This window comes from Pithys albifrons, chromosome 4 (genome assembly GCF_047495875.1).
Source record: "Pithys albifrons albifrons isolate INPA30051 chromosome 4, PitAlb_v1, whole genome shotgun sequence".
In the NCBI taxonomy this organism is placed as follows: domain Eukaryota; kingdom Metazoa; phylum Chordata; class Aves; order Passeriformes; family Thamnophilidae; genus Pithys; species Pithys albifrons.
Genome location: NC_092461.1, coordinates 37,453,458 through 37,474,982, shown reverse-complemented (window position 1 = coordinate 37,474,982; position 21,525 = coordinate 37,453,458). Strand labels below are relative to the sequence as shown.

Genomic DNA, 21,525 nt, shown 5'->3' with positions numbered 1-21,525 from the left:
GATACACAACACCACCAATCACTTCAGAATGATGATTCAAGTGATAACTCAACATTTATATTTTTGTTCTTAACTGCCAATTAACAATCAAACACAGAGTGTGTAAGAATACCCCTCAGAGATAATTTTTGCAGAAATTATTGTGTTGGGTTTTGAAAAAAACTGAAAATGTCTCAAAAATTCTCATTAGTCATCAAGATCATGCAGTTATTGTCTTACACTTTATTTTGTAACAACTTAAAAGCCAAGAAAGTTTGAAACTCCTCACCAGGTTCTTCAACAGCGTTGATAATTCTTTAGTAAGCGTGGAAAACTTTACAAAAGCTGTGCCAAGATCTGGATTATCCCGACTTAAAAAATTACTTCCAAATTTATCTAGTACTTGTGCATAGTTTTCTTCATTTTGAACATGATCTGCAAAGAAAAATTAAAAATCAGAAAGGTTTTTGTAGCCAGTCAATTATAATTTTAAGATTATTGCAAGTTAACAACAAACCAATGAACAATACTTTGAAAAAAGCAACAAGTTAATTTTTTTAATTTTCAGTAAATATATTACAATTAAAAAAAACCTATTTAGTAATAGACACATATATGCTTCTTTTAAATCAGCAACTTGAATTTGTAATATAGCAATGAAGAAAGCTCTGTAGTTATTAGTAAAGTAATAAGATCAACAATATATCAGTGAAACAATGCAAGCACCTGTACTCATTTTATAAACAACATCAGAATTTATAACTGCCTACTGTAACATGAACTTTTTTCTGTAATGTAAGACACTGCTACAGAACAAGCAAGTCAATAGTATCAGTTATAAAAGTAAAGAGACAAAATGTGAATCTGACAGCAAGTTTAAAAGAAGAAAGATGACAAAGATTCCCCTTTTCCTTGCTCTGTAAAACTGTTACCCCAGATAATGTGTGTGTATTGGTGCACAGCCAAAGACTCCTTTCTATGTATTTGATAGCAAACTGCACATACAGAGGGGTCAGAACCAAGAAGACGAAATTGAAGCCAGTGAAAGTGAAGAAAATCCTTGACTCAAGGATGAATTACAGACATTGTGTCAGAAATGTCTTTCCTGCATCTATTTATTTTCCTTTTTGGCATGTGTTTGCATAATTTTAGTTACTTCCATTTTAGCATCTTTAAATAGAAAATTTACCTCTACAGCTCTTTGGGACAGACTTTATCACCTTCATGTCTCTTAGAGGATACTGATATTAATTAAATCAATATTTCACTTCAGTGAGTTTCCCAGTCTTACTATGTGGGTTTTTTTCTGCAAGCCACAAGCACAAAACGACAGAGATATTCCAACCAGCACAAATTCTGTGCAATGAAAGGGAGGGAAGGAAGGAGAGAATAGTTATCAGTAGGTACCATGTTTTTTCCCAAAAGACTTGGAAGTTTTATTTTATTCAAGTTGTCATATTGTCTGAAAGCATCTAAATTACATCTAAATCAAAAAAGGAAGAAAAGAGACTTAAGTGTCTCAAACAAGGCTCATGAATAATGTCCCACAATGCACAAATCTATTTTGACATTAACAAGCAGCTGATGAAGAGTTCAACAATAACACTCCTAAGGTATTGGGGATACTCAAACAACAGTGCACTAAAACTCCAGCAAAAATATGTGAAAACCCATCCAAAGCAAGAAAAAACAAAGCACAATCTTTATTTACCAATTTCAAGCCCCAAATCCCACACATCAGACAAGTTACATTCTAAAAATCAGATATTAATACTGAGGTATTCAGAAGGCCAAACACTAATCATATGTTAATACAAAGTTGTAATTCAAATTGTATGTTTTTAAGAAAACTATTCCAAACCCATAAGGTTTTAATCAAATAGCTTAGCAGTGAACCCACTACATAACAATAAAAAATGCATTTTCTTCTGATGCAAAAGCTGTTGCAAAAATAGACATATAGAGAACTTTATCTGTGAAGGAGCTTTAGCTTATGCAGTCCTGAGTGAGTAAAGCCCAAGTGTACCCAGCTGAGCCAAAGGAAGAGGAAGGACAATCGAAAGTTGGAAAAATTCTGCTACAGATCACAGAACCCCTATCCTTGACTGTGAAGCACTTCTAACACCACAGTATTTCCTTGCATTTTGCTTTTAAGCACTGTGTTGTTTCACAGAGCATTTTCGAAAATAATTTTGTAAAGAGACTGAAGAAGAGCTGAAGAAATCTGTTTCCTTTACCTGCGGAAAGCAAAGGAAAGAGGAAGCAGATCATTGCCCTAGAACAATATATAGGAAGTTCTCAAAAATCTCAGATTTCAAATCACCTAAATCTAGAAATGAGGCTTTGATTGTGATGTAGAAGGAATACCTCTGTATTTATTTCCGTAATTACCACATGTGTACATGCAAAATGCAAGTACTCTGTAAGAATAAGAAATTTTCAATTTCTACATGAGTATCCACGTAAATCTTGTAAAAGTAGGTGAAACAATTTTCTAGTGAAGAGGTAAGGCAGTTCCTTACGTGACCTTAAATGCACATAGATGAAAAATCACATCTGCCATGTAGCCTACGCTAAAATATGACATGTCAAACCCAACAAGTGTAGAGTAAACAGCATCCTTTAATCTCAATGTAGGTACCTCATGCAAACTCAGAAATGACTTCCTAGTGTCCCAAGAGAATTTCCTTTGCATAAGGAAAGCTATAATGGGCATGACAATATTTACTTCCTTAGATACAAGTCCTTCTACAAGACTTTAATAACCCTGAGAGTAACACATGATCACAGCACATACAAGGAACAATGTTTGCCTTCCAGAACTGACTCATGTCTTCTCAATACTGTAAGCAAAGCTCGTGTGGTCAAAGTTCGTGAACAAAGATTTGGGAAGGGCTCTCCCCACGTGGGTGTGCCCTTCCAGCCTGCACAATGGATTTTTTAGGTGAGGCACAGCGTGCACAGAACTGGCCCCACCGTTTAAGCCCTGAGATCCATCTGCCACAGCCGAGCAAGCTTGGACAGTGACAGTGAAGTCCTCAGGACTGTCACAGCACCCAGTACTAACCGGGGCTGACCCTGCTGAGCATTTGAGATCTCACGGGATTGGATGGCAGGGAGGCATTGAACTGACAGAGGATGGTCCCTATTGAGACTCGAACTCAGGTCCTTGGGATTCAGAGTCCAGAGTGCTCTCCTTTACACCATGGGACCGCCCTTAGCAAAGCTCGTACTGTGATGAAAATAGAACAGCTTCCCCAGACAGACACCCTGCTCCCTCAGCAGCTCCCTGAGAGGTGCCAGAATCATGGACAATTGAGATGGGCTCTGCCCCCAGAAAGGAAGGCAGCTCCCTTCAAAGGGGGCTTGCTATTCCTTCCCTTTCCAATGGGACCTGGCAAGGCTACGAGCACCTGAGCCGAGGCTGAGGACCTCACTGCAGCAGATGTATTACAAAGCAACATACTGAACTGGACACAGCAGAGGTATTTTCTGGGCTGAAAGCTGTGCATCTCTTCTGTTTCACAATCCACACCTCCAACTCAGATAAACACTCAGCACAGAATCTACCTTTGTTTTGAGAAAACCTTGGTAGGGCCCAGTACACAATAATGTTGTGGCATTCCTTACTTTGCACTCTAACATGCATGCTGAGCACTATGTGTTAAGAGGAACTAAGAGGACTGACTCTGAAGACGTGTATCCAAGGAACTAAGGAAGGAATGGCAGTCACAGCAACCTTACAGCAGCTTTTTCCTGAATAGCAGTACTTTCCAGAAGCAGAGAACGTGTTTGCTCTGAGCCCTGAACACTGTAGAGTCACAGGATGAAGGATTCCCAGGGCTGAATACCACCTTGCTCTGCATTCCCAGGCAGTCACCTGAAGCCGTCTATGCCTAAAGTCATCTTGTGGTAAACTTTTCCCAGGATAAACACAGAAGACTTAAATCAGATTCCCAAGACATATAAAGAATTTGTACTCTTTCACTGAAACCCACAGCATTCATTAAGTACTATGTTTATTTCTCACTCAGAAGCACCCAGAAGTTTAGCATATGCTTCCGAACCAAGTGAAATTCCTGCCTACTTGTGCATATTAAGTAAGGAAACAGAAGCAGAAATACTGTGAACAGAGGTTACAGAACAGCCTTTATATGCTGCTGCTATAAAACTAAACATCATTTAATTTAAAGCTTTAAAATTTCCTTTTTGTTCAGATATCTTACTCTGCAAACACTGAAGGACATAAACACACAAAAGTTAAATAGTTTATATAAGGAAAAGGCAAAAACACTACTCCCTTCTGTCACTGTTTATCCTTTAATTACCTGAAGAATATCTAAATTATTGAGAATCGCTTCTGCATATCTGGTTAAGTTTAAAAAAAAATCATGTTTCAGAATTTTGATCAACTTTAAACTATTTTTATGTTGCACTTATAAAACAGCTTTGTTCCACGGGTAGCCAGAGGAAAAATAACCAAGGCCAGAGCCAAGCTGCATTTATGAATGAAATATGACTCAGAAAGTCTTTTAAAAAAGCAAGAAAGCTGGCAAGGTTAAAAAGTATGGCAGAAGTTATTTTAAATAAGAAAGCATCCTTTCTCCTTTCATCCTTCACAAAGCTGAAATCTAATAAAAAAATAATAGAAAAAATTATTTGACCACCATGAACTTATCTGGACTTGATAATAATAATGTCTTCTGGACTGAGATTGTTCAAGGGAAAAAGAATAAAAGCTTCTTTCAAATATTTCCAGAGCAATGAGTATCTCAGTGAGACTGTTCTCCAGATCACCACGGTGTAAGGGCAATGAGAGATAACCCAGCCAAGAAAAGCAAATTACTTCTTTTTGCATCTTCTTTCATCACTGACATGCTTGAAGAGGTTCTCACGGAATAATTTTCTTTCAACTCTGTTTCTGAGGATTTATACCAAATCTAACAGTAGAATTTTTAAAGTCTGATAAGAGGTGGCAAATCACTTAGATCCATGGACAAAAGAAAAAAGTAGGCAAACTGTATAGTCATAAAGTAAAGCCTCTTATTTATAACAGCCTCAAACACTACAGCAAGAATGGAAAGCAAATATAATAGCTATTTTTAGTAAGCTCTAGAGAGAACTGAGAATTTAAGTATTCACCACCAGCAGTATAGGTGATATATTCCTCAGGTAATCTGTAGAACCTACAGTGTAGAAAAGAAATGGTGGACATGTGGATAAATACAAAATGCTGAACAAGAAACACAGGTTTATTAAAAAGAAAATTTTACTTCAAAAAACTCCTATCTCCTGGGGATCAACAAGCCCATGGGGAGAGGAAGCCAATGATTGGATTTCTGAGAAGTTCCCTCCCTCACCAAAACACTAAAGGGAACTAAGCAAACTAAAAGGGATGAGCCTCACAATGATGCAAGACAGGTCAAAAAATGTGGAGGAAAGGAACGAATAAAGAGTTAATTTACTTGATGGAGGGAGGTCACCAGTGAAGTCCTGTATAAAAATACTGACAAGGGCCACATTTAACAGCATAAAAATTAGTTAGGAAATTAGATTCATAGTCATAAACTCAGTTCTTCTTTTCCATGCAACACTATAAATTAATTAGGGCAACAGAAACAAGAGCTGACTTCCATGGTGAGATTAATCTGTCCAAACAGACTTCTATGAGAAAGATCTCTGGATCAGAGCTTGGGGTCTACCCTTCCCTTTGCGCTCAGCATAGAAGTTACAGCTCAGCTTATCCTAACGTAAATGCAGAGGAAATCAGATGTACCTCACACTAGAAGACTCTACATACATCCACTAGTCGTGCAGAGTCTACAGGAACTGGCCCACACATGGGTAGCTCCCAGGTTAGATGAGGAATCCCATGCTGAATGGCCAAGGCATGGAAAGTGTGCATTAGGCAGCATAGCACACGGGGAAAGCACTGCTAACTGTAAGGAAATTATTGCATAACTAGACATTACAAGGAAAGGTTCAGGAGTTACATCACCTTAACATTCAGTACCAATCAAAACAAAGCTTAATATCAAAAATTATTAACAAACACAGCATGTGATAGAGCATAAAAATATTGCCACAGTGTGCTTATTAAACCCTTAATACTGTGCACATTTTCTGCCCCTATTGCCCAAAATTGACTCCTTCTCTTTCCAATTTTAGAAAAGGAAGTCTATACTGCCATTTTGGAGAAAGAGAGTAAGGATAATTAAATGTGGCAATTTCTGTAAAAAACTAAGAAAAAAAAGAAAAGCCCTCAAACCCCCCCTAGGGCTGCTGAGTTCAGAAGAGAGATATTGTCAGTGATGGAAGAAACAACCCAATCCAGAAACCTATTTCAAGTGACAGAATGGTCAACTTTGAATTAACTTTGGATTCATCCACCAAAAAGGCCTCCAGCTCTATTACAACAAGCTTTGGCACTGTAAAACCTCCTACAAGCTCTCATGCCTCAGAACATGCAAAACTCCCTCAATTTCACAACAAATAAGTAATTTTGGTGGGCTTGAGGTGAATGCTTTGAGGCAGGGACAGTCTCCTACTCAGGTAGCTTAAGGACTGAAGAACATGCATGGGGCAACTTTGCAGAGAAGGATCTAAACATTCATTCCAGACTGTGGATGATCAAGATTTACATGAATTCAAAGTCCTTGGACAAAATTAATTGTAAAAGTTCATTAAAAAGTATCAAACATCCTGGTATCAGTTTTGACTCAAGGTAAGTCCTGGCCTCACTGTGAGCTGAGAAATGTTAAACAAAATACAGTTTTTAAAATATCACTCCATATTTGCATCATTTTTCTGCTTCCTCAAGCATCTGCTGTTGATCATTGTGGGAGACCACGTGGACTGCTGGTCCCACTCTGTACCTTTGGTCTTGTATAGATTTTATGTTTTCATTTCTCCGCTGTGTAAAATCTTTTGATTATATTTGGGAGTTATACCAGGGAACTAAGGAAAAAGAGCAATTGAAAAATCTACAAAACTAATTGTGCAATTTACTGTTGTCACGACTCAATCCAAATTACAGGAAAGGAACTCAGAACAGATTCTCCATTAAGTTCAAGCACCCTTGACATAACATGGCCTCCTCATTACAAATGAAATCCATCATGCCAGAAGTAAACAGCAAGCCAGACAAGAGGAAATGGTGAGAAGCAGGTATCCATTTGTATGTCTCACTAGATTTCATAAACAGTTCTTAAACAGTACTTTCAGAAATGGAAAGAGGGAAGGGACCTTTCTAGGGGATTTCCATATTTCTGTGCTGGTCATTCCACAGCAGTCAATCTAAATGTAAATATGATAAATGGGTGAGGGATGCACATGAAAAGCAGAAAGTATTTGGGTGACGTTTAAGAACTTTGTAATAGAACAGAGTCCCTCGTGGTTCATAATTCAGCACTGGCATTTGAACCAACACAACCAACACACCACAGGGCTCAGCCCTCTTGAAGAGTTCTGTATGAGACACTGCATTGTGTCAATGTCACTCTTCAAATGTTACTTCAGGCAAAAAAACCCAAACCAAAATAAAAAACCTCAAACTAATACAACAACAAAAATCCTAGCTATGACTTTTGCTAGAGTATGAATTGGATTACTGAACTGAAAAGAAAAGGATTTCTATTGTCCCTGAATAACCCTTTCTCACCAGTTCAGCTAGAGTTCTCAAAGGAGATTATGGAGCATGGGTGTTTTAAAAAAACTTCTCCTACTTTAGTAGTTCAAATTCGTCTTACTTTCTAATAAACAATTCAATTTGTAAAACAAAATTTCAATTTTGAGTTTTTGAAATGTATGTAGAGGCTTTCTTTTGAAATACAAAAATAGTCACATAGTTCTTTCTTGAACTGATAAACAACAACTCATTTAACTTCTGTTTGTGGTATAGTTTACTTAAACATCAACAAAATCCACTTTCATCATTGAAGCACAGGAAAATAGCTGGCTCAGCAATTCTCTTTGTACAAGGAGGCGAAATGAGTTTTAATTACATTTACATTTTAATTATATTTACATTTATTTTTATAAGGTTTCACATGTATAGCACATGTCTTTTATTTTCGTCTTACTAACCCCAGTTTATGTTTATCAGTTACTGTAGGAAATCCTTCCTGTGCACCTTTTCTTCGTAATGGAGCCTATCACAGCATTCTGAAGAGGGAGCCAGAGGATTATGTATAAGCCTTTCTTTAGCCAAAAGAATTAGTACTAACTTACCCCTTTGAAACATGACTTGTTAAAAAAAAGATTAAAGAATGTAAAAAAAATTAAAAACCAGCTACCCAGTTATCTCTGCTTCTTTTTAAGTGTAAAGCAGTCAATGAAAACCATTAACCAGCCTTGTATTGTTTTTACTCAATGTGACTAATTCATCATACAGTACTGGCCTACTTAAAGGCCTTGACAACAATATCACTTTTCTCACAAGACTCAAATTATAGCTAAAATATCTAGTATCATTTATGTATTTCAAAACAAGCAGAAATCATGTGTTCTACAGTCTTCATCAGCTTTGAAACTCAGTTTCTGGAATTACTTGAAAGTGAAGTCTGCTACAAGCATAAAACCATTCTCGCTTTGTATCAGGCTTCAGAATCTATTGGGAAAATACTCATCATCAACTGAAATTACAGAAAAGCTAATTAAAGCATGGTGCAGCAAACCAACAACAGTGACTGGCAGAAAAGTCGTGAATCTATAAGACATTAAAAATCCCACACACCTCGATAAACACAAGTTAATGGGACAACACAGAAATTAGGAGCACTCAGAAGTAGCTCTGTAGAAAGAAAATAATTGCTAAACTGATTATTATTGTTAGGGAATCAGAACTGGGATTTTCTAAAATCCTGTATATACAGCCAGATGGCTATGGGAAGGTGCACAGCTCTACTACCCCATCTACCTTTGCCACAGTTTTTAGAACTTAATAGAAACAGAAGTAAAAGCCAGGTATATTTTATAACATTTTTAAAGCTGAATTTGAATATTGATCTGTATTTGATCATCATTTGTTACTGCACTCAAACTGATTATCAGTTCATATTCCAGCCACCTAACCACTCATCAAAGTCATTCCAATAGCTCCAATAACACATCAGACTTATCTTCAAATGAGCAAAATAGTGATAAACCTCCACCATATTAGATATGAAAAGAAATATATAATTTTGATAGTATGCATTATGATGGAAAGCATGCGCTGACGAAACAAAAACATCTATCAGTAGATATTTCTTTTTATTTATGTACTTTTTAAGTCTTTCAACAAGTTCTAGTTCTTATTTCACTTAGAAATGCTATCTGTAAATTCAGTCCAGGACAATTTCATATCATAGTTCTAGCTGGAGGTAACTGCTTGAAATATGATGACAGTAGGAAAATTGACCTTTGGGAATTCCCCTAAAGGCATTTGAGAAGGAATATGAGGGTAAAATAACTGGAGAGCATATTGATTTGATGTATAGTCAGAAGGAAAAAAAATAAAAATTTTAAGTACAAACAATCCTTAACAGATAAGCATCTCTTATAATATACACTTCAACAGGATACATTGCAAGACAAATCTCAGACTTGAAATCAAATACTTGAGTTCTCATGCAAAACTGAAACCAATATCTTACCTTGCCCCGAATTATATATTGCTTTCACAGATTTTTTCACCTTCTGTAGTGCAGTTCTGTCTTGGTCCAATGCCTACAATAGCAAGAAACAAACAAGCTTTAAATATTTACTTCATTGATTCATTTAACAATTAAAAAGAAACTCACAAAATAAACAGTTTCACAGGCTGGAAAAAACTGCAGGTACAACTTATTGAGCCTGTGAGTGTTCAGAAGTCATTCAACCCCTTCAAGATGAATTAAAAAACAGAAATGAAAACGCTCTGACAGTAGAGCAGAGCTGCAGTGACAGTGCTAGAAGAAAAACACTGTTTTAGATTTGCAAGGGACATTTATTCCAATTACATTCTAATTTGAAAAAAAAATAAAAAAAAAAATCAAAACCAAGAAATAGTAAATGCTTCTACTCTAGCCCTATAATTTCTACTACAGCTAAATAGCTTGTTAACATCTATGGTTCTCCCACGGTAATAGCCCTCCAACCATAGACACAGACTACCATACCAACCCCTTGCACCAAATTCTATATTTAAACTCTAAAAATGCGGTAGATGAAAAACAGAAACTGGAAGAAAGGACTAACACTTGATTTTGTGCAACATAATGCGACAGAAAGGAATACTGTAGCAATAAGACTCAAATATGCATTTTCAGGATTACATCTTTAAGAACTTCAAATTTTCTGCAATAGTTCCAAAACCCAGTATCACAATATTCTGAGTTGGAAGGGACACACAAGGATCATCTAGTCCAACTCTTAAAGAAATGGCCCACACAAGGGATTGAACCTGTGACCTTGGCTTTATCAGAACCAAGTTTTAACCAACTGAGCTAATATCAGGGTCATATAAAATATTATTAAGTAATGATGAATTTAGGATTAGATTTCTAGTTACTTTCTTTTTTAAACTATTTAACTTCTCCCTATCCATTCTCAACCTGATGTTGGAAACCAAATTAACATGAGAAAAAACTATTTGTAAAGCAATAAATAAAACAAAATTAAACATTAATCTATATCCATGGAATTAAGAAACTTAAAAGCCACATCCTGGTACTTTGCACTGTGATCCAGTTACTTTCACTTAGGTGTGAGTTTGGGATGTTCTGCATAGTTGTGTTGTATAAGCCTTCCTGCTATCCATGGAGAACAAGTACAGAGATGTTTAAGTAATTCCCTACATTCTCCCCCTACCCCCCCTTTTAGATCACAGGCAATTTCCCACCACATAAGTAATATTAGATCAATAACCTCAAGCCTTAATAAAGCATTTGCCATACTATATTCCCTTTCAAATCACTGAGGATTGGGGAGCTTGTAGTCAGAACTAGTGTCAGGACAGCAGCCCAACTCAGTGTGCAAGCTACCAGAGACCCCACCATTCACACTGCAGAGATCCTCATAGCCAGGTTATCCAGAAAGCTTAAGTCTGGAGCTCCCGTCAGTGTGAAGACTGGCAGACCAAGGCAGAATGGCAGCTACTCCTGGAGCAATGTGTACCTCCTCAAAGAGGCACATCACCAACAACACTGAGTTGCCAGCTCAACTCAAGACAAAACTTAACTGGTAAGAGAGCTTTCACTGCCAAAAGCGAGATGGTTTTGACAGTGAAAGCCTTAGAAAACCTGAGCACCTTCTGTACCTAAAGATGGGGGTCTACAAGAGAGTTGGAGAGGGGCTTTTTACAAGGGCATGATGTGCTAAGTCAAGGGGGAATGGCTTCAAACTGAAAGACAGTAGGTTTAGGTATCAGGAAGAAATTCTTTCCCGTGAGGGTGGTGAGGTACTGGCACATGTTGCCCAGAGCAGCTGTGGCTGCCCCACACCTGGAATTGTTCAAGGCCAGGCTGGACAGGGCTTTGAGCAACCTGGTGCAGTGGAAGGTATCCTTGCCCATGGCGGGCAGGTTGGAAATAGATGATCTTTAAGGTCCCTTCCAACCCAACCCATTCAATGATTCTATGGTTGAAGTATATTGCACTAGGCATTAAGAAGCTCCAAAAATCACAGCAGGATCTCCAGGTCAACTAGAGTATCAAGCAATGGAGACAGTAAAATGTGATGGCACTGCTCTCAGGTAAATTCCAAATACTGAGCGCTTCAGTGTATGAATGCTCACAGTAGGAATCCATACAGAGAGAAACCAAGTAATATAGAATAATTCTGTTTTGGAGTGGCCCAATTTTAACTATGCAAAATGATATAGTTGAAAATACATGAAAATTTGTAACAAAATAAGTGTTTATGTTCCTTAACTGAAAACAACCATCTTCTCAAAACACACAACCACTCCTGTGGCAGCTAAACTAGAAAGTTTGGAACTCCAGAATTTATATAAATGCTTTCTGATGCTATTTATCTCTGATGCTTCCATTTGTGGCAGAACAATGGATTCAAACATTAAGAACTGCAAATACTATTTCTTTCGCTCCCTAGTGAAATAGTGGATTATATTTGACTTACATCTTGCCAGAGAAAGTAACCATTTTTAAATGTAATAGAATATTGTGAACTCTGTGTTCCTTTTCAATACAGTGCACAGCAACTGCTTCTCCTTTGATTCCTCTGAAAATGCTGTCAAAAGATTTTGCTACCACTTGCCTTCTATGCTAGACAGTTGTTCTCATACATTTCTACTGAAGATGTTCTCTCCATCTTCAATGACCAGAAAAAAACAGTGATTCACTTGTAGGTTTGAACATTGGATAAAAATTTGAAACCAGTATTTTGGAAAAAAAGACACTGATGAGATTCAGAATCAGAACTTTGTACATAGGTCTAGTATTGAAGCAAATTGGGCATCCAGAAGGAAGAAAAATAGAAAAAACTACACAAACATTGTTCCAACAGTTACTAATCTAGACAAATAGACTAGAAAATCTAAATTGGATTTGCCATTGAATTAAATTTAATCACTAGTGTGGGAACAGGAGGGAAGGAACATTCATTATTTCAGAAGAGGAATCACTGAGCAGAGCAATATACAAAGATGACATCCACAGCCTGAAGGAGCCAGAGATCTAAGTCAAAACGACATCACAGGTCAGGTTTTTTTTTGTATTTGCAAATACCATCTTTACGTGAACAAGTTCTTCGTAGTACAAGACTCTAAATAAAACGAATCTATGCACAGTTATACAACAGGGTACACAAAACGTCTTATCTAGGGTTGTCTGAGTGCTTTTGGGTGTTGGAGTTTTTTGGTTGCTTGTTTTTGTTTTGTTTGTTTTATGTAACTGTAGATAATTTGTTTCCAAATATATTAGATTCCTCTTGGATGTCTTCTGCAGATAATTTTTAGCTTCACTCTGCTGTGAAGGAATTAAGCTGCACTCAATGCTCAATTCAATTATTATTGCAGACTAGTATTATCTTCTAAGCATGTTAAACTAGAGAGGAACAGCCTTGCTTTCCCTGTTTAGTGAAAATATGTTTTTGCAGTATCCGTTAATTTTATTTTCCAGCATTTAGAATACTAAATACTTTAACTGTCTTAATAGATACAAAATCTGATCTTCCATGAGTAGTGACATATTATTAAAATTACAATGCCTTGGAGTACCAAGCAGTCTCTGTGATAATCTCTAAGCATTCAGGTGTGTTTCTTCCTATCTACTAAACTCTTCCTCATCACCACCCATTCCTTCTTCTGTGATACCATCTCCCAGGAGGCCTTTTTAAGTTCCACAGAAGAGGATTTTCTTACCATCTTAGGCAGTTTGAAAAGATGAATAACTTACTAAAGGTACCTGCACCACAGCTTTGCTACCTTCTTGGCTGAAGAAACCTTTATTCTTGAAAATCCTCAAATGGGAGACAAGCACCACCATATTCAAAATACTACAAAATCAGTGTTTAAAAAAAACACTCTGAGACACATTAGGGAAGAAATGAAGGGGGAAAAAAACCAGAATACAACCCTCCACCATATTTAATCTGCTTAAATAACATTAAGCAAGGAAAGCTTCTTGTTCCTCATACTGAGCAGATTTGCTATGCATGATCTCTGACATACGCCCTGTCGAGGTTTTATGTTCCTGCATTCCCTTATATTGAAGCTTATTTCTCAAGAAGAAAAACTCCTAATCAAGCAACATCAGCTCTTCTAATGAGTGTGGAATCCCCCAGTCACTCCAGATATAATTTCTCCTTTCTGCTAGAATACAGCTACTCTGAACCCAGCCTGAAATTTCAAACCACCACCCTAGCTCAAATCTGTGCTACCAAAGAAAGCAGAATCTCCTTTCCCTCGTTCCAGAGCACCATGTTGGCTGCACCGTGATCCAGTTCAGGAGCTGCTGGGCTGACATCAGTTCCATGAAAGCCAGGGGCTCCTTTTGAACACTATGGATTTAACTCACCTTCCATCAGTGCAGAGCACACTCACAGACATTCATTCTACCATTTCACATTCAGGAAAGATAATTCTTGCACCACACACCCTTTTAAGACCCACATTTACTGGTGTAACTATCCGTATCAATATAAAAACTGGAAAACTTGTCCACCTGAGGATACAAAATCAAATTAATTTTGGAGAGGAGAGATGATGAGTCCTCCCAAAAGGTCACTTCATTGATGCAGATCACTGGGTAGCTGCACACACACTTTTACCAGCCTAACACAGCACACAGATCAGGGCAAGTCAGAAAAGGTGTATGTTGAACCCTCTAACCCACAGAGCTGTGCCTTGCTGTTTGCACTGACAGTCACTGGTTTTGCCTCTCTACAACCCTCTAGAGCCTGATCTCTTCTAAGTGAAAGGTATTTCTATCTTGGGGCCAAGCTTTTTTTTAATAGCTTCTAAATTTTAAACCAGAAATTATACTACAGTGCAGTGTGGAAAGTGGTAGATTCTGGTTTGCCATCTATTTGTGTGGTACTAAAAACTGGCAAGTTCACATTTAGATAAATCACTAATTGTTTCTTTAGAACCTCATCTACTTTTATTCTGTACACATAAATATGTATTTATGTGCAAGTGAGTGTAGATACTAATATCCTAGAATGTATTTAGCAGGTGTCCTTGGCCACAGCAACAGGCCTGGAACTAGATGATCTTTAAGATCCCTTCCAACCCAAACCGTTCTATGATTCTATATTTGGATGCACATATGTGTACATAAAACTCTGTATACCAGAATCATACGCATGAATATTTGAGGTGCTTATTGCTAATAAATGTGAAAAGTATGGTTTGAGCCACACGAAAACCTTCCTTTCATGATTGACATAAAACTACTGTCCAGAAACCGATCATAAATGTGTTTTGTATGCATATTAAATTTAGCTCTTCTAGAAGTCCACATAAACCCAGCACATTATGAGTTGATGCATTTGCACAGAGGATGCTACTGCCCCTTCAGCCCACTAGGGCTACTTAAATATCAAACACATTTTGGGTACACTGTCAATCTTTATAGTAATAAAAGACAGGAGTGGCTCAAGACACCGACAATCATGTTAATATGTCTGCATATATTATTACCTATATTTTTAATTCCATCAAATAGATTATTATCCAGAGGAGATGTATTTTTCAGCTGGAACTAACTGGAAGTTTAGAACTTTACAGCATTTGTAGGAGGTTTGCCCTAAAAAGTTCCATATTCTACTACTACCAGAACACACCCACAAAAATAATATACCAGAATAGAAATGTTTTAAACCATTACAATATTTTGCACAAGACGAACCCATGACCGAAGTGTGAAGGTAATTAGAGCATGCATCATCTACGTACTCATGACAAAGAGCCCTCTGTGTATTTTAAGAAATTATTTTCTTATATTAAAAAAAAATCCATGTGAAATAAAAAATATTTGAGGCTATAAACACAGATAATTGTATTGAATGCTTGGTAGTCATATGCATGTATTTTCAGATACAAGATCAATTATTTCACAGAAAATACATGGATAATTTCCAGTTTCAAGGGACAAAAGTAAGCAAGTGTTTCACTTACCAACTGACACACTTCTCTAACACTGGCACAGAAGTGACAGTTACTACTCTCTGTACTATAAAATATGCTTGCCCTCTGCTCAAGTCCCAGTTACAGCATCCTTGGAATGAAATAGAGCAATGGCACCTTGCAAGGTTATGGCTGTTCAGCAGCATATCAGCTTTCCTCACAATAAAATCTAAACTTTATTGGATATATAATAAACACAGACTAGACAGCCAGTAAGTTATTAAAGTTATGGAATGCCAACAAGGCAAACCCCTGTAAATTTCCACACTGAAATAAAACCAAAAGAGAAGATTAGCATCAAGTGTTGGTCTCCTATAGGTCACTAATTCAGAAAAAAGCAGATTACCAAACCCACTTAGTTCTGACCATGGAGAAGTGTCTCAAACCACCCTTCCTGACTTTCCCTCTCTGCACAGTCTGTCCTGGCCCTGCCAGTCACCGGTGTGCAGCTGTTGGTCTCAGCACGTGTCTACATGACAAAAATAGGGGAGTGGTTAAGAATTTTCTAGAGACAATTTTTGCATGTAAAAGATGGATAGAGAAGGGTCCAGTTTGAACTTGTCCTGAGTTACTCAAAAAACCAAAGGGTTCCAAAGAGAGGAAGCAAACCAAACCAACAAATCAACAAGCACTTATCACTGTAATAACTACTGCCAATATAATTTCATAAACCATCATTTACCAGCTGCTCCACTGCTCCCAAAAGAAGACAAGTTAAAAGATAAAATTATGTTTTAATGATAAACTAATGGAAAGGGCATCAGTGATCAAATTTAGTAAACAAATTTTTCCAGAAAATATTTTTTTCAGGTAATGCCAAAACTTAGCAGAGATCCCATCAGCTGAACTTTCCTCCCATCTGCTGTTAGTTACATGGCCTGATGCAATGCAACAGCCTCTCTCCAAATTCAGCATACATGACAAAAATCACCAACCTCCAGTGCTGTAAAGGTCACACTAGATGAGCAAGCCCATTTGTGTAGGCTCTAAAAAGAGCTTCAAAAATAATAGCCACTAAATTATTCTTTAAGCATTACTCAAATGGAAGCCCAGTAGATATTGCTTGTAAAAAAGTGCAGTAATGCTAATTGCAATTTGTTTTGACAGTTGGATGCCTTTTTGCAACCATACTCCTACCCAGCAGCCTTTTCTGCAAGAACAAGAATGTAGACACTGATCACTATCTAGGTATGACTCCTTCTGGATAACATGAAGTTACCGTCATATCTTTTTCTAATGAGCGTGGAGCAGATACTGGATCTTGTGCACATTCTGACACACACGGTAATATTTAACAGTATTTTGTGCTGTTCTTTCCTTTAAGTGCTCAGATGAGTTACATCAATACTTCTGAGTTTAACTCATTTTGTGCACAAGGTACAGTTAAACATAACTAAAATAAGAATCTTGTTTCCAGATACACTGCTAACACAGATGCAATTTATTTTCTAACTTCTGTTGTGTAGGAGATGCTGCAAAACCCACAAGTAGTGACAACACTTGAAAACTTCCAGTGACAGATATAAAATTTCCCACACAGGAACAGGCTCTAAAACAGTTTCCACTGGGTAGAATACCACAGAATGACAGAATGTTTTGGGTTGGATGACACCTCAGAGATCATCTAGTTCCATCCCCCTACCACAGGCAGGGACATGTTCCACTAGACCAGGTTGCTCAAAGCCCCATCCAACCCAGCCTTGAACGCTTTCAGGGGTCGGGCATCCACCACTTCTCTGGGCACAATGGGGCATCCATAGCTAATTAGTGCCAATATACTGGCAACAACATACCTCAAACTCACTACAACTGTTAGAACAGCTACCACTGACTATATACAAACTCACTTCTCTAATTACTCAAATAAAGCTGAACAGCACAGCAACCTAAGAGAGCAAAATCAGTGAAGAAAACAGTTTACATGTCACTGCAGCACAAGTTTACCTTTCTTACTCCAGCAGCTGATAAATACACTGGAATGATTACAGGGGTAAAATACGGCTAAAGCTCAGAAACCAGCAAACCCAAAGCCAGGCCCACAGCTCCAGAAGATGCCACTGTAAAGGATTCCCAGGTTGCACACACTTTTCCCAGCATTAAAGCTGCATTGCACTAGCAAGTGGTTGCACAGAACACCAACAGAAGAGTCTTCCTACACTACAAATGTTTCTGTTTCAAAATAACTAGTGCTGTTGCACCCTACTTTTTAGCAAGTCATGGCATATTGTCAATCTTCTTGCCTCCAAGCTGATCATTCTTGCTTACATTAGCAATCTACTAAGTACTGCTTTAGAAGCACAAAGCAGATGATCCTAAACTAAGAAATAAAAGCCCATTCTCTCCATGTGCTCTTGCAAACCTCTCCTTACACCTTTTTCAATGGCCAGTGGAAATATATTGCTTTGAGTGTATTTTTATTTCTCAGCATAATTCATTGAAGATTCTTCTCATTTGAAAAACCTTATGCAGTATAAAGCACCACTTTCATTTAATAAAAACCTAACCTGAAAAGCTTACATGCAAAAGACATACCTAAACACACTTCAGAACAGCCCCAAAGTGAACAAGATTATTTACCTTCTAGAACAATCAAAAAACAAATACATCAGGAGACAGTGAATAGTTGAGGTAAGATTTTTAAAAGGAAGCAGAGAGAGAAGATGGCATGCAAACAGCATAAACACAAACACACTCAACAAATGAGCTGACAGACACAGGGTTATTAAAAAGAAATGTGATTTTTAGCAAGTTAAACTGGAAAAAAGCACAGAAGTCTATGGAGAATTTCTTCTACCACCGTATTGGACTATAAATTTCACTAACAGGAGAGCTCTTCAGTTGCAGCATCAGAGTGAAATACCACAAAATATTTTCATTCCCTGTGACGTCTTTTCTTCTTCTGAAACTACTTAATATTTCGCAGCAGGCTCTGCGTTTAAGCTGTTGTCCCAGTAACTCACAGGCATTACCTACTCAGGGAGGGAAGGTGCACTAGATCAGAACTTGTGAGTTATTATTACCACCTTTTCTGACAATAAGCTCTTCAAATATTTTACACACCTTCTGTGACTGCTACAGAAGCTCAAAAGTGATGGTAAGGGATAAATGCAGCACTCCCTCCCTCCCTCAGCCCTCTCCAGCCTCTCCATGGTGTTCAGTCACACAGTGCACTTGCTCCATAAACTCCAATCACCATCGACATTGTTGCGATCTTGTATGAGCCAGCAGCACATAGGAAAGACATCAGAAACAAACTACAGTAAACCAGCTTGTTTCAAAACATTACTACTATTATAAATATTTTTTTTTGTTTAAATTGCCATGGTGGCAGTGTGGGGAGACAGACATGATCTCTTGACAGCAGAAAAAAATCCAGGCTCCTTCTCTTCCTAACCCCTGAAGAAATATTTAAATGAACACAGTGATGGATGAATTCAATATTCCATTTCAGAATTACTCCATTCAGAGAAAAAAGCAAGCATATTAATGTACTAAAATTAATTTATTTATGTTAAAAAAAATTGTGTCTATTTGTTCCAAGCTGCAGAATTAAAGGTTTTCCTTAGGTTTAAAGAAAAACAAATGTGACTTCCAGTACAACATAGGCCTTGAAGAACTACTACAGCATTCTGGGACACTGTTACAGCTCAGTTTCCTTCTGTATTGGAGAGTGCAGTGATGGCAGACTCAATAAGATTTCATCTTACATCATGTTAAACCTGCAATCACCAACACTTATTATGAAATTCAGAGGTACATTGATGTAACGAGCTAAGAAATTCTATCATCTTACAACCAATCCTCATTGCAGGGTATAACATAGGCTGACACTACAGGATAATAACAGGACAAAGAATAACAACACATCTGAAGACATTCTAGAAAATAAGCACAAAACCAACAAAATAAAATTGAGTCCAAGGCAAAAGTTAAAAATGGAAATATGAAGTTTTAAAATATACAGTAGGAGTTGTGTTTCTAATCATTAGACTTTGACTAGAAATTATTTACAAAATGCACAAATGAGGGGGTTTGAGTTCCACCTTAAAAAAAAAGGAGAATAAAATCATAAGAGCATAATTTAAATATGAAGCATTACAGTTAATTTTTTAATTTCAGTGTCATGTTCTAAAACATATCCCCTACACACATTTAATTTATTTAGTGGGGAAATCAGAGAAATGGAAACACAAGAATAGTCAACTTAGTATTTTAATAAAAGCCTCATTTAATGCTTCTATTTTCTCCTACACTGTCTTTCAATCAACATGCAAAAATAGCATAAATGCACATTAGAAAATGAAGAAGTATATCTCATCTTCACTGTGGTATAGAAAACTGACCTCTAAAAGCAATATAGGCTGAAAAAAACAAGCCATAGATACATGTGTAAAATATAAGATGTAATGACATATATATTTAATTAATAGAATAATTCTCTATATGACTTAAGACCAGAGTGAGATTTGCTTTCTCCATATACAAGTGAAATACAGTGAAATAAGAAGGGATATCCAACTTAAAGCAAAGATCTATGCTCTGATTAGACTCTCTAAGGCTTATTTTGGGAATGCTGGCACACCTTTTGACTGTTTGCAAACTGGTTACACCTGGAAAGGTATTTCTGACTCACGTACAAAGCAGCAGCAAAGGTTCAAGAAGAGGATATTCAAACATGACTGAAATCCTACAGCATAAAGGTAATCTGAAATTGCCTGACCTGGTAAAGTCATTGGAACAACATGGAGCTACCACTTCCACAGGAAGGGCACTTTAAATTCAGTGATGATTTTAAGGGTATTGTTTTTAAATCACAGTGAAATTTAGAATTTGGCAGTAATTTTCAGCATTTTAAGAAATATTGAGAGCTCTGCAAGCAAACTGCTACTTACTTCATAGCACTTTTTAACCCAGTATTGTTTTGTAAAGAGTCTTATGCTATTTCTCTTTTAAGATTGTATTAGAGAACAGATGTCCTTGGAGCATATTCTATAAATTTTCTTAATAATATTAAGCTTCAGACATATTTTATAGCCAAGATCCTAAGCATAGCTAAATGACGCCAGCAACAACTTTCTTTAAAATACTTATATAAAAAGCAATCATATTCCACAGATTCAAAAGCAAAAGTTAGTAAGAGAAAACAACTCTCTCATATATACAGCACCCAAAGGAGAAGGTTCAAACTCAGTGAAGGTGGAGAAGATGCAAAAATCATCCTTCTGTTTCTCAAGCTAGGGCTTAAAACACTTCTGCTAACACTTGTGCTAGACACCCATAAAGAATAGCAAATAATTGTGCAACAAATCCTGCCATGTTTATTGGGTTTGCTTTTTTAAGAGTAGTCTAAGAGATGAGGGCTGAGAGGAGAGAAGGCTCTGGGGAGACCTTATAGCACTTGCCAGAGTCTAAAGGGGCTGCAAAACAGCTGGAGAGGGACTTTTCACAAGGGCATGAAGTGATAGGACAAGGGGGAATGGCTTTGAACTGAAGGAGAGTAGATTTAGATTGGATATTAGGAAGAAACTCATTACTGTGAAGGTGGTGAGGCACTGGAACAGGTTACTGTGGCGGGTTGTGGATGTCCCATCCCTGGAAGTGCTCAGGGCCAGACTGGATGGGGCTTTAGGCAATCTGGTCTAGTGAAAGGTATCCCTGGCTCAGGGCAGGTATCTGAGATCCCTTCCAACCCAAACCATTCTCTATGAAGAGGATATATATCACTTCAAAAGAACAGACTGGCAACACTCTTCTCTAAAATAAGGAATATAATTTACATTTCTGAATAGAGAAAGGAATTTGGGAAACCTAATGAAAACCAAGACTGCTACCACAGGGTAACAACACGCATGGACAAAGCTGATTATTACTATGTAGCTTTACATTCTTGTATAATATGCAACTAGAACATACAGGTTACACTTAAACATAGGACA

General features: G+C 37.3%; 1 protein-coding gene across 2 annotated transcripts in view; it reads right to left on the bottom strand.

Moving 5' to 3' along the window:
• Window positions 1–21,525, bottom strand: part of ASAP1 (ArfGAP with SH3 domain, ankyrin repeat and PH domain 1) — a 154,607-nt gene that overhangs the window by 70,022 nt on the left and 63,060 nt on the right. For both annotated transcript variants that reach the window (XM_071553832.1, XM_071553833.1), the window contains 2 exons: window positions 9,615–9,687; window positions 269–414 (listed from right to left, as the gene is read on the bottom strand). In XM_071553832.1, coding sequence (XP_071409933.1) covers window positions 269–414; window positions 9,615–9,687 — 219 coding nt within the window. The remainder of the gene's footprint in view (window positions 1–268; window positions 415–9,614; window positions 9,688–21,525) is intronic.